Raw genomic sequence first — 14,951 nt, forward strand, 5'->3', positions numbered from 1 at the left:
TGTTCAGGGGGGAGGGGGAACTGGGGGGAATAGTGTGATGTAATCCTCCCACGCGCTATGTCCCCCCGGCGAAACTCCTCACTGTCAGGTGAAAAGAAGCAGCTGGTGACTCCACATGTATCGGAGGAGATGTGGTAGTCACCAGCCCTCCCCGGATCGGCAGAGGGGTTGGAGCAGCGACTGGGACGGCTCGGAAAATAAAGTAATTGGCCAAGTAGAATTGGGGAGAAAAAGGGGGGGGGGGTCCTCTGTGGTGAATAAGCTGAAAGAAGAAGATAGCATTAGATAAAGGAGAATGGCTTACAAACATTTACCCTAAACTTGACCTAAATTCATTCAGTTGAGACATTTAGCCTGACTCAAGACCATACTAAAGGATCTAATCCAGTTTAATTTAATCAAATTAGGATTAGACACTACTGTGGGTGGTTGAAATAATAGAACATTATCAAACATGTTTACAGAACTGAATGAACACCTCTGTTAAAGTCTGTTTTGAGTTTCACAAACCTGCCAGTTACGGCAGGGCCGCCAGTCAGAGTCTCGGGTGTTTGCAGTGCACGGATAAAAATCTTCGGCCTTATCATTGGTTGGTCTGTTATCGCTTGTGTTTTTCCTATATCTGAATAGCTCTACATCTAGAGAAGGCTAAAGTATGCCTTTAACCTGCAGTATCTGTTGCCAACCATTTCATGTGACGTGAATCTGAAATGTAATTGGCAACCATCTCATGGATTTCCTTGGCTGTAATGATTTTATAATTATACAGAGGTGATGGAATGAGACCATTTTATAGAGTCCGATACTGTCATTCCTCCTGACGTGTCCACATTCCAAGATGACAGTTTCCCCTATGTTAAGATTTAAAAAATCCTCCATAGTGTAACGGGGGCAGTCCTATGCTGTTCTTTGCTGGTCAGCCTGCTGCACGCCCGTCACTTCCAATAGCTAAGTTCCAAAGTGGTTTCATGAATATAGCAATAAAGTGAAATTCTTTCCACTGCCATCCATTTCCGTTACCATATCCTATTATTAACCTTCCACCGGAGGGCCGTGAGTGTAGAAAGTTAAGTGCATCCCAAACTCCTCCAATTTCAAGGAATGATGGACTTTCCTTAGAGGAGTAGTCCAATTATCCACTTCACCCAGTTGCCATGAAGCACTGCATTCGTCCCAGTGAATTATCTCGTCTTTAGTAAACTGTGAGACATTTCCTTAACCCTCTTATTTTCCCTTGCTTTAAACTGTTTTTAAGCAGATGTGTGTTGAATGTGTTCTTCCACAGGTGTCGAAGGAGATGATCAACTTCTATGACTTTGTCTATGACAAAGCCATAACGGATACCATAATGGAAAAGGATAAGAAACAGGCCGCCTCCTCTGCACTCAAGGTTTTCCATGAGACGGTATGGAATACGATTATAGTACAATTACTAACAGCCAAGGGACCAAGGATGTATGGGACTGACGTTTTCGCCAATGACCAATAATTAACATTTTGGCTGATACTGATACTTGCAGTACAAATTACACACACACAGACACATTCAGATGTGTCTGTGTGTGTGTGTGTGTGTGTGTGTGTATGTGTCTGTGTCTGTATCTGTATCTGTGTGTGTGTCTGTGTATTAGGGGGAAAAATGTGAGAAATGTCAAAATTGATTATTTTTATGCAGATGAAGAACTGTTTCTGTTTCCGTTTCTGTTGAATCTCAGATGAGGTAAAAAGAAAAGGGGCTTCACTGATCAAGACATGTACAGATTCAAGAGATGTACAGGTTCAAGACATGTACAGGTTCAAGAGATGTACAGGTTCAAGACATGTACAGATTCAAGAGATGTACAGATTCAAGAGATGTACAGGTTCAAGAGATGTACAGGTTCAAGAGATGTACAGATTTAAGAGATGTACAGATTCAAGAGATGTACAGGTTCAAGAGATGTACAGGTTCAAGACATGTACAGATTCAAGAGATGTACAGGTTCAAGACATGTACAGATTCAAGAGATGTACAGGTTCAAGAGATGTACAGGTTCAAGAGATGTACAGATTCAAGAGATGTACAGATTCAAGACATGTACAGGTTCAAGAGATGTACAGGTTCAAGACATGTACAGATTCAAGAGATGTACAGGTTCAAGAGATGTACAGGTTCAAGAGATGTACAGGTTCAAGAGATGTACAGGTTCAAGAGATGGTTCTGAAAATCTCACAAGAAACACAGCATGAGGAGTCAGAAGCAGTATAAGACAAGTCATGTCCCGTTCTGGTTAATGTTGTTTTTTATCTTGTGTTTCTTCTCTCATCAATGTCGATGGCCAACTTCAACGTGTCTACACTTCATCTAAATGGAGCAAGAGACGTGAGACAGACAGCATGTCTTTCTGAACTCGTAAAGCTGAAGCTCACTGACATCCTGTTTGTCCAGGAAACACATAGTGATGTCATGAAGGACACTGTCTGTCCAAGAAACACGGGGATGTCATGAAGGACACTGACTGTCCAGCAAACACATAGAGATATCATGAAGGACACTGACTGTCCAAGAAACACGGTGATGTCATGAAGGACACTGACTGTCCAAGAAACACATAGTGATGTCATGAAGGACACTGACTGTCCAGGAAACACGGTGATGTCATGAAGGACACTGACTGTCCAAGAAACACGGTGATGTCATGAAGGACACTGACTGTCCAAGAAACACATAGTGATGTCATGAAGGACACTGACTGTCCAAGAAACACGGTGATGTCATGAAGGACACTGACTGTCCAGGAAACACATAGTGATGTCATGAAGGACACTGACTGTCCAGGAAACACATAGTGATGCCATGAAGGACACTGACTGTCCAGGAAACACATAGTGATGTCATGAAGGACACTGACTGTCCAAGAAACACGGTGATGTCATGAAGGACACTGACTGTCCAAGAAACACGGTGATGTCATGAAGGACACTGACTGTCCAGGAAACACATAGTGATGTCATGAAGGACACCGACTGTCCAGGAAACACATAGTGATGTCATGAAGGACACTGACTGTCCAGGAGACACATAGTGATGTCATGAAGGACACCGACTGTCCAGGAAACACATAGTGATGTCATGAAGGACACTGACTGTCCAGGAGACACATAGTGATGTCATGAAGGACACTGACTGTCCAGGAGACATAGTGATGTCTAATTCACTTAACCCCTCTGACGTCAAAAACTACAGACCAGTTTCCCTTCTCCGCTTTCCAAAACTTTCGAACGTGCTGTCTTTAACCAACTTTCTTTGTACCTCTACCAGAACAACCTCCTGGACCCCAACCAGTCTGGGTTCAGGGTGGGTCCCTCGACAGAGACGGCCCTCCTGCAATGACAGAATCGCTGAACTCTGTGAGAGCAAACTCTCTCTCCTCTGTCCTGATACTCCTGGACCTGTCAGCTGCGTTCGACACAGTGAACCACCAGATCCTCCTCTCTACCCTGGAGGGGCTGGGTGTCACAGGCTCTGCACTCTCAATGTTTGCATCCTACCTGACAGGTTGCTCTTACCAGGTGACATGGAGGGGATCTGTGTCGGAGCCTCGCAGACTGACTACAGGCATTCCACAGGGTTCGGTTCTGGCTCCTCTCCTTTTCTCCCTGTACACAACATCCCTGGGTTCTGTATTCGCTCGCATGACTTCTCATACCATTGTTATGCTGATGACACCCAGCTGATCTGGTCCTTCCCTCCCTCTGACACACAAGTAGAGACACGCATTGCTGCGTGCTTGACTGACATCTCGGAGTGGATGGCGACACACCACCTGCAGCTCAATCTGGACAAGACAGAGCTGATGTTTTTCCCGGGGAAAGGTTGTCCCCACCGAGACCTGGCCATCACCATTGACAACACCGTGGTGATGCCGACTCGGACTGTGAGGAATCTGGGTGTGATCCTGGACGACCAACTGTCGTTTGCTGAAAACGTTGCATCGGTTGCTCGCTCCTGCAGATTTCTCCTCTATAACATCAGGCGGATTCGCCCATTCCTCACCGACGAGACGGCACAGGTGCTCATCAAGGCCCTGGTCATCTCCCGGCTGGACTAGGCAACTCCCTCCTTGCTGGTGCCCCGGCGTCGGCCATCAGACCTCTGGAGCTTGTTCAGAAAGCTGCAGCTCGTCTGGTGTTGAACCGCCCTAAGTTCTCCCACACAACTGCCCTTCTCATGTCCCTACACTGGCTCCCAGTAGCTGCTCGCATCCAGTTTAAGACTCTGGTGCTAGCCTACAGGGCAGTGAAAGGAGCAGCTCCTTCCTATCTCCAGGCCATGGTCAAGCCCTACACCCCCGCCCGATCACTTGGCTCTGCTGCCTCGGGACGCCTGGTTGCCCCATCGCTCAGAGGCCCCTGCTGCCGATCGACCCGGTCCCGGCTCTGTTCTGTCCTGGCCCCACAGTGGTGGAATGAACTCCCCACTGATGTCAGGACAGCGGAGTCGCTGCCCATCTTTCAGCACAGGTTGAAAACTCACCTCTTCAAGAACTACTACCCTGTTACTTGCTCTTAGCACTTATTGTATTCACTCATTAAAAAAAAAATCTCTTTCTTGCACTTTTAGTGTAGCACTGGTTTCGCTCGTAGATGCTTGTTTAGATGCACTTATGACCTCTGATGACTAGTAGTTCTCCTGATCTCCTACGTTAAATGATGCACTTATTGTAAGTCGCTTTGGATAAAAGCATCGCCTAATGACTGGAATGTCATGTAATGTAATGAAGGACACTGACTGGAAGAAGGAGTGGGATGGTGACGTTGTCTTAAGTCATTTAAGTCAAACTACTGGAGGAGTGGCGCTCCTGTTTTCTAAAAACGTTCTACCAGTCTTGTGTGGTAGAGGAAATAGTGGGAGGTAGATTGATGGTAGTTAGAGCCAAATATGAGTCTTTTACTTTTCTCTTTCTTTTTTTTTTGTTTGTTTGTTTTGGTCAATGTAACATTGTCCACCAAAGGCGGATGTTAGTGGGTTTTTTGGTCAGTGTGAAAGGGATATTTGTCACTAATTCGGGGTGATTTGGCAGTCTCTGGTTCATTGGGCTTTGATTCTGGTCTGGTTTCTTCAGATCAGGAAAAGGCTTTTGACCGGGTTGAGCACCAGTACCTTTGGAAAGTGTTAGGAAGGTTTGGCCTCAGTCCCGGACTTGTTGCCAAGATTAAGGTTTTGTATGAAGATATTGAGAGCGTACTGAAAATTAATGGTGTGTTGTGTAAACCTGTCAAAGCATCTAGAGGTAAGACAAGGCTGCTCAATGTCTGGCATGCTCTATGCACTTTAAATTGAACCCTTGTTGCACAATTGTTGCTCTTATATTGGTGGTCTGTGTTTACTTGGTTTCAACACATGGGTTGTTTTATCTGTGTACACAGACGATGTTGTTGTCATTGTAAAGAATCAAGATGAAGGTAAATTTAGTTGGAAAAATTGTGGAATGTTTTGAGAGTCTCTCGGCCGCCAGTGGCGCCGGCAGCCGTAATCCTGTACACACCTTGCGCTATTAGCCAGTGACGTTAAAACCAATCATCGGCCTTCAAATGTATTTGTGTCAAACAGTGTGAGTAGCAAAAAGACAAACAAACAAAATCATAAAAATTTTACGTATGGTGCGTACAGGATTACGGCTGCCGGCGCCACTGTCGGCCGCCAAAGTAAACTGGGCAAAAAGTGAAGGTTTAGCCGTTTGAAAGTGGTCTGCAGGTCTCCTTCAGCTGCCAGGAGGGCTAAATTGGAATAGGGGGGGTTTCAAGTACCTATGAGTGTTTCTAGGTGATGGCCAGACTGTTGGGGGGGGACTGGGAGGGGGTGGTGGAAAAGATGGAGGGGAGATTACAAAAGTGGTGCTGGCTGTTGCCACAGATGTCTCACAGAGGAAGAATTTTATTTGTTAATAATTTGGCGGCCTCCACCCTCTGGCACTAACATGTACAGTCTATTCTGGTGAACTTTTTTGGGATAAACTGCGCTGAGTACCACAGAGTGTACTACACCTACCAAAAGAGGTGGGAGGGCAGGGTTTGGTGCATCTAGAGAGCAGAGTAGCAGCTTTTAGACTACAGTCCATACAGCGTTACTCACAGGAGCTGATGAAGTGCTGTGGAGACCTCTCATGAGCATTATTTTAAAGAAGGTGCAAGGTTTGGGTTTAGACACCTCTTTGTTTTTAACAGACTGTGTTTTTAAGAGCATGCACAACCTGCCACTTTTTTATCAGGGATTGTTTAGAGCCTGGACTCTTTTTAAGTGGTGCAGATTGGAGCCTACAGCATATCTGTTTTGGCTCCTGGAAGAAACTCTAATCCATGGGGCCAGGCTGGACATTCAGGATGACAGCAAGCCAGGTCTCAACCGGAGGCTATGCTCAGCTGGAGCTGTTAAGCTGAAGCACATTGTGGATGCTGCAGGTGCAGGTCCGAAGCCTCTTGACACAGAGGCAATGGCTTCACTGCTGGGCTTTAGGTCCAGCAGACACACCAGAGACATTCTGAGTGCATGGCTTAAAAGACTCACCAGGGAGGAACTGGAGATGCTGCAGGACTATGCTGTTGGGACTGAGACTCCTGATAATGGAGATCCTTTCCCTGAGTTGGGTCTTCAAATGGACCAGACTGGACTAACGGGACCGTTGCTGGTCTCTAATTTGGCTACTAAAATTGACCTTTACATGCTAGATGGGAAGGTCTTGTACAAGTGTTGTGTTGTTGCCATGAACAAGAGTGCTGAGTGAGAGAAAGGACACTGTGTGAAGGACAAAGCTAAAAGTGGTAGATGACTGTAGGCCAGTGTGGAGGGTGCTGAATAAAGTACCACTGAAGTGGAGGATCCTACAGAGAGCGCTGGCAGTCAGTACTTTTACTTCTAAAATAAATCCAACTGTTTCTGTTAAGAGTCCTTTCTGTGAGTCTCCAGAGACCACGTTTCATTGTTAGTGGAATGTGAAAGACTTCAGGTGCTGTTTGAAGCTCTACAAGTCGTGTTCTCTCACTGTAGTGACACGTGGAATGAAACTGTTTTATCTTTGGCGCTGATACAAGAGGAAGGATGCAGAAAAGTGGCGACTTTTAAATGTTGTAGTGGGGCAAGCTAAGCTATCAATTTATGGAAGTAGGAAACTGGAATTAATAATGTTCAGCGGAAGATTTACTTCTTTTGTTCATCGCACGGGTGAAGGCAAGAGTCCAAGTGGATTTCAGATTCTTTACCCTGATGAACAGCTTGGATGAGTTTATTGCACGGTGGTGTTTCACTACAGACATTTGCTCAGTCGGTGAGGGGCAGTTGGTGTTTAATTCTGTTTTTGCATTATTTTTTTTAACCCTTTGGGAGTATGTGACTTAAGCATCTTTTCATTTTATTTGAGTAGTATTAGTTTTTTTGTCTTGAGTTTTGAATTGATGTAGAGTTGTACGATGGAAGATGAACTTTTTTTGATGTGTTAATGTAAAAGAGATACTTATGTCAATATTGTAAAATAGATGTGTCATTGTTACAGTTTTGTTTTATGTAAAATAGTTTAAAATTCACAATTCTCTCTCTGTGTCTGTCTGTCTGTCTCTCTCTCTTTCTCTGGTTTTCAGCTAAACTGCTGTGGTAAGGGCCAGGGGTCGTCTTTCCTCACCAAGCTGACGGACATAGCTGGAGTCACCGACGTGTGTCCCAACACTGGCTTCATCAGTACTGTAAGCAGACTGAAGTCTCACCGTATAGCTCTTCTCCATTAACTTTTCAATTGTAAATATTTATGAGTTTCCTTCCAAAATGACCCATAGACTCTCATCTGCCCTGCAGCTACATCGCTAGTCGTCTACCATATGAGTTGGAATTTAGTCTTAGGCTGTTTACCACAGCCAGCCATTTAAAGCAAACACATTTTCACTCCGTGTCTGGGTAGCATAGCAGTCTATTCCCTTGCCTACCAACAGAGGGATCTCCAGTTTGAATCCCCGTGTTGCCTCCGGCTTGGTCGGGCGTCTCCCCTACAGACACAGTTGGCCGTGTCTGCGGGTGGGAAGACGGATGTGGGTATGTGTCCTGGTCGCTGCGCTAGCGCCTCCTCCGGTGGTCGGGGCACCTGTTCATGGGGGGAAGGGGAACTGGGGGGAATAGGGTGATCCTCCCACGTGCTATGCCCCCTGGTGAAACTCCTCACTGTCAGGTGAAAAGAAGCAGCTGCCGACTCCACATGTGTGGGAGGAGACATTTGGTAGTCTGCAGCCCTCCCCAGATTAGCAGAGGGGGTGGAGCAGCGACCGGGACGGCTCGGAAGAGTGGGGTAATTGGCCTCATACAATTGAAAAGGGGAGGAAAAATCCCCCCCTCCAAAAAACCCCCCCACATTTTCACTCTGACAAACCTTATGAATTTGAGTGTGTTCTGTGTAAAGCCTTGTCACATTCCTCTGCCTGTACTAGTTTACCTCAACTAGTCTGTACTAGTTTACCAGCCTGTACTAGTTTACCTCAACCAGCCTGTACTAGTTTACCAGCCTGTACTAGTTTACCTCAACTAGTCTGTACTAGTTTACCAGCCTGTACTAGTTTACCTCAACTAGTCTGTACTAGTTTACCTCAACTAGTCTGTACTAGTTTACCAGCCTGTACTAGTTTACCTCGACTAGCCTGTACTAGTTTACCTCAACTAGTCTGTACTAGTTTACCAGCCTGTACTAGTTTACCTCAACTAGCCTGTACTAGTTTACCTCAACTAGTCTGTACTAGTTTACCAGCCTGTACTAGTTTACCTCAACTAGCCTGTACTAGTTTACCTCAACTAGTCTGTACTAGTTTACCTTAACTAGCCTGTACTAGTTTACCTCAACTAGTCTGTACTAGTTTACCAGCCTGTACTAGTTTACCTCAACTAGCCTGTACTAGTTTACCTCAACTAGTCTGTACTAGTTTACCAGCCTGTACTAGTTTACCTCAACTAGCCTGTACTAGTTTACCTCAACTAGTCTGTACTAGTTTACCAGCCTGTACTAGTTTACCTCAACTAGCCTGTACTAGTTTACCTCAACTAGCCTGTACTAGTTTACCTCAACTAGCCTGTACTAGTTTACCTCAACTAGTCTGTACTAGTTTACCTCCATGCAGGGCTTGATATTCCGGGCTTGAATTGTTTGTTAGTAATCAGGGCAGGGATGTGTCAGTGTTTTTGGATTTGGAGGCATCAGACACACTTGTGCTGTTAGGTTTTTTGTTTGTTTCCCTTTTCCTCATCACATTGTTCTATAGCGAGGTGAACAGCTTTTCCCTCTGTGTCTCCACAACAGTCCTGCCACAAGAGGATCGAGGAGCTCTTCTCAGACAAGATCTATCTGATCGGTATCGCTGCTCTGGTGGTAGCCGTCATTATGGTGAGCCGAGTAGGATTTTTACTTCTTTACACTGAGCTGTGTTTGTTCATACGCAGCAGTAAAGGGGGTAGGATACGGGAAAAAATAAATGAACTCTTAGTGAAGCAGTCTTCCTGGGATGGTTAAGTATACAGAAATTCCTTATCAGTGGTTAGATCATTTTCTCTTTCCAATATCTCACAAATGAAAAAACTGGTGCTGCTGTATTGTAGTTGGGATGAAATGTTTTACCTGAACAGCAGCACTTACAGGAGAAGGTCCTCAATCGCATTAAAGAGCCCATGAAGCGGTTTCCAGATCACTGCAAACTTCCACGATGTGACGCATATCTGAATGAAACAGAACGTTTGGTGCATGTCATCACAAAAAAGTATGGGTGGTGGAAAGAAATCAATTGATGACCATGATTTTTTCTTGGTTTCTGCATTGTCACCCTCCTCTCTCTCTTCATCCCTTATTTCAGATCTTTGAAATGATTTTCAGCATGGTGTTGTGCTGCGGCATCCGTAACAGCCCTGTTTACTAAAGCTGTTACCACCAAAGATACTCCCCAGTGATGGAAGAAGAAACTCTCTCACCCCTCCGTCCTCTCTCTATCCCTGCCTCCTTCCCTTTTTTATTATAATCAATCAATTTCACACATCTTTGCTTGCTGGACAAATTCAGTTGTCGGAAAAAACAACATGGTTGTCTTCCATGGAGCATTTATAACACACTGTCAATGATTCCAGTTTGTCACAGATAATGCTCCATTTTACACAGAACATGTCAACACATACACACACTGTACCACACCACAGCATCACCAGTACAGTCTACAAACACTGTACCACACCACAGCATCACCAGTACAGTCTACAAACACTGTACCACACCACAGCATCACCAGTACAGTCTACACACACTGTACCACACCACAGCATCACCAGTACAGTCTACACACACTATACCACACCACAGCATCACCAGTACAGTCTACACACACTATACCACACCACAGCATCACCAGTACAGTCTACACACACTATACCACACCACAGCATCACCAGTACAGTCTACACACACTATACCACACCACAGCATCACCAGTACGGTCTACACACGCTATACCACACCACAGCATCACCAGTACAGTCTACACACACTATACCACACCACAGCATCACCAGTACAGTCTACACACACTATACCACACCACAGCATCACCAGTACAGTCTACACACACTATACCACACCACAGCATCACCAGTACGGTCTACACACACTATACCACACCACAGCATCACCAGTACAGTCTACACACACTATACCACACCACAGCATCACCAGTACAGTCTACACACACTATACCACACCACAGCATCACCAGTACGGTCTACACACACTATACCACACCACAGCATCACCAGTACGGTCTACACACACTATACCACACCACAGCATCACCAGTACAGTCTACACACACTATACCACACCACAGCATCACCAGTACAGTCTACACACACTATACCACACCACAGCATCACCAGTACGGTCTACACACACTATACCACACCACAGCATCACCAGTACGGTCTACACACACTATACCACACCACAGCATCACCAGTACGGTCTACACACACTATACCACACCACAGCATCACCAGTACGGTCTACACACACTATACCACACCACAGCATCACCAGTACAGTCTACACACACTATACCACACCACAGCATCACCAGTACAGTCTACACACACTATACCACACCACAGCATCACCAGTACGGTCTACACACACTATACCACACCACAGCATCACCAGTACGGTCTACACACACTATACCACACCACAGCATCACCAGTACAGTCTACACACACTATACCACACCACAGCATCACCAGTACAGTCTACACACACTATACCACACCACAGCATCACCAGTACAGTCTACACACACTATACCACACCACAGCATCACCAGTACGGTCTACACACACTATACCACACCACAGCATCACCAGTACGGTCTACACACACTATACCACACCACAGCATCACCAGTACAGTCTACCTGGTGGTCCAGTTCCTCAGTGTTAATTCTAGTGTTTATTGCTTACTTGCTGAAGTCTACTCTTAATGATTTTATGGATGTTTTTCACTGTTTTATGTATAAACTGTATATAAATATATGTAAGCAGTGCTTTATGACTGCCTGAGCATGGATATTGTATTGGATCCCTCTTGTATTTCTCCTGCACTTGCTGCTTGTTTGCCTTCCTCCAGACTGAACAAAGTAAAGGGTCTGTGAGCTTCTAGAAGATGCTATGGCTCAAGACCAATCCAGCTGCTATGCTAACACCCATTCCTTAGCACTGGTCTTGACCATGCCATAGAGAGGTGAACACACACATAGAACACATACACACACACACACACAAACACCTCCCTGCCTTATATATCATTCTGTCTGTTCACATTCAGTTGTCTGCAGAAATTGACTGGAAAAGGAAGCGTTGAGATACGTTTTTGTAGTTGGACCCATAGTCACAGTGATGTGAAATTGCCGTTTTGGCTTCTGGGTTCTTTTGTTGATTTGTCTTTGGCTCTTCTTCTTCCTGAGAGTCCTTGTCCTGTTTAATAGCTGCCTAATCCTGTTGTCTGTGGTCAACCCATTTCAAATTCTAACCAGTTCCTCCCAGCCGAGACTAATTCAACACAAAGTTTGCCCTCAGACTACAAATCTTTGCCTTTGTCCTGTATTTAATGTAAAAGTGGCTGGATACTGAGTTTTTGTCTTTTGAATCTGGATTGGTTTTACCCATCTGGTCATGTCTTGTCCAGTCTAGTTCAGTCCAATCTGGCTGTTTAGTACTGCCATCAGAGCCCTCGAACCTTCCTTAGCTGCCCCTCACCAACACGCCTCCAATCCAGAGTTTCCAAAATGTCTTATGCACTGATCGTCGTCCCATTTGTCTAGTAATGTTCAGCTGTTGGAGCTGCAGCGGTGGCTCGTCGAGGGGTAGAAATGGATGGCCTGCCCCTTCTTGCAGCCCAGAGGTCTCTCTCATCATGTCACGTACAATTCATCTGTATTAATGTCCAGCCCTTCTCACCACTAGATGGCACACGTGACCCACTGACATCAGTCCAGTGTGTCGCAGCCATTTCCACAGGCTGCCTTGCTGCACTGCTGTGATGGGCGGACCGAGTCGTCCCATACAACTGGTTCCTTTGATACGTGTAAACGTACCGAACCGGAGTTTTGATGCTCTGCAAAATGTGCTGTCAGTTTCTCCGTGACACGCCGTCCTAGACATGCAGGTTGACAGCTAGTGCTGCCCGCCCACAACACGGGCCTTAAGCTTAGCAGGCAGTCATCATGTAGAAGTTTACGTTAATAAGATAAGGTTTTCATTTTAATGCGTCGGCTCGGCGTCCCACTGGTCTGGAGGTAGGCTATGTGGACTCAGCACGATGGCGCTGACCACCGAGCTGTCGCGCTTTCTGAGGGACAAGCGGTGGACGTCCCGCTTCAACACAGCAGCTCCTTTGATCTCGTCCAGCTTAACCTGCCGTCTATCTCGACTCCACCCACTCATGACGTCCTCGCTCGAGACATTGATTGTCCTGCTTCCTGTTTTGAGCGACTGCACCACGTAGCAGGCAGTGTGAGCAGCACCCCGTGATAACAGCGGGTGGGCGTGGTCAGCATGACCGGGCGTGGTCAGCACGACTGGGCGTGGGCATGGTCAGCATGCCTGGGCGTGGTCAGCACGACTGGGCGTGGGCATGGTCAGCATGACTGGGCGTGGTCAGCATGACGGCATGGGCATGGTCAGCATGACTGGGCGTGGTCAGCATGAGTGGTCAGTTTGGGGGGGGGGGGGTCGAGGATTGTTCAACAGGCTAACCCGCCCGGTACATACCGGACACTAAAAAGAGTCATTCAAAAGGATTGGGTCGTTCATGTTCACCCATCACTGCTGTGTGTCTAGCAGCGGCCTGAACGACACGTTGTGTTGTGGTCGGTCGGTCGGTCCAGGAGTGGGTCCAGCAGCTTTTCCTTCCAGCAGACTTGACTGGAGTTCGGTCAGAGGAATTTGTTGGAAGGTCTGTTATCATATACAGCTTTTCTGGCACCACCAGTCACTGAGAATAACGCATAAGAACAAAGGACTCGAAGTTGCATTTATATTTACATTCATACGATCAGACATTTAGCATCTTAGATGCACACACGTAAGCTTAATCATGTGTAACCGAACATTTTATGGTTTTTGTCAGTTAAATAAACCCTCGTCTTGTTACCTTGTTATCTATACTAAGAAATGAAGTGTCTTGTAACATGTACAGCTCTATGATATTCTACTAATGAAACCACTCTGTGGAAAGACAATGTATGCCTTTTTATTATAATATCTTTGTCTGGTACATTGTCGAAGGTGTATTGACTGAACGGGCAGCAGATTTTTGTGGCAGTGTCACCTCAGAAGCCAACGTCTGATCAAAGGTCTTCAGTGTGATGCTCATCCTGGAATGTGGCTCCAGGATCATTATGTCACATCCTGTGTAAAGCGGATGTGGTAGCACCGCAGGACAATGTCCAGTTTCCCGGTGGAAAAGTCAAGTAAAAACTAACTGCAACGCATTTCAATGGTTTTGCTTAATTTTATGCTGCAAGGACTCTTAAACAGTATGTCTAGATCAGTGCTGTCAAACCCACTAACGGTTCAGATTTACCGTCTCTCTCACGGCCTCTTGGCCAAAATACTGTGCAGCATGGTGCAGCATGGTGCAGCCTGGTGCAGAGTGGTGCAGAGTGGTGCAGCCTGGTGCAGCATGGTGCAGAGTGGTGCAGCATGGTGCAGCGTGGTGCAGCATGGTGACTGAGACTGCCATTCAAATCTGAGCCCTTTCTCATGTATACTGGTTTGCCTGAATATTAAGGAATAAATGTATTTTAGAAATAATGACTGAAGTGTTCCTACTTTATTTTGTTTTTCTAGCTGGAGGTGTCTGAACACAGTAAATGAAATCATTGTTGTTACACATAGCTCTTAGATGTGCTGGTCCTAAATGAATTAGAAAATAATCCCGTTATAAAAACCATCCACAGCCAAGTGGTCGGAGCCTCATATGAGGTCCATTATATGACCAGTCCATATGCAACCATGTTAAAGTGCTGGTTTTACTAAGTCTTCTATCAAAACATATCAAATGTGAAATCCCTGTTTTTTCTCGGCTGTCAGGATGGATACAGATATAGGATGGATTATCCCACACGAGGATTTGTTTTCACCCTTAGTCCAGAGCCCAGTCCAGACCCTCACATACGGTGAGCAGATGTCCACATGCTGCACAGAGCACCAGACAGGCGTACAGAACAGGGAGACACCAACACGTGGACACAAGAGTCCACAGGTTCCAGAGTTTAGAACTTCAATGGCAGAAGGAGCAAAGCTTAACGTGGGCCCGTCTCCAAGTGGGGGACCTGGCCCTGCCAGATGAGCGACCTGGACCTGCCAGATGACGAGGTGGAGGCGAACCTCAGCAGCAGAACGGCCTCACCGA

General features: G+C 46.0%; 1 protein-coding gene across 1 annotated transcript in view; it reads left to right on the forward strand.

The window, feature by feature from the left end:
- cd81a (CD81 molecule a) overlaps positions 1–14,350 on the forward strand; it is a 55,913-nt gene extending 41,563 nt beyond the window's left edge. Inside the window, exons 5-8 of the mRNA XM_056279084.1 lie at positions 1,286–1,405; positions 7,615–7,716; positions 9,309–9,392; positions 9,856–14,350. Coding sequence (XP_056135059.1) covers positions 1,286–1,405; positions 7,615–7,716; positions 9,309–9,392; positions 9,856–9,918 — 369 coding nt within the window. The 3' untranslated portion in view covers positions 9,919–14,350. The remainder of the gene's footprint in view (positions 1–1,285; positions 1,406–7,614; positions 7,717–9,308; positions 9,393–9,855) is intronic.
- Positions 14,351–14,951: the final 601 nt, after the last annotated feature.

Source organism: Lampris incognitus, chromosome 4 (genome assembly GCF_029633865.1).
Source record: "Lampris incognitus isolate fLamInc1 chromosome 4, fLamInc1.hap2, whole genome shotgun sequence".
NCBI classification, from domain to species: Eukaryota; Metazoa; Chordata; class Actinopteri; order Lampriformes; family Lampridae; genus Lampris; species Lampris incognitus.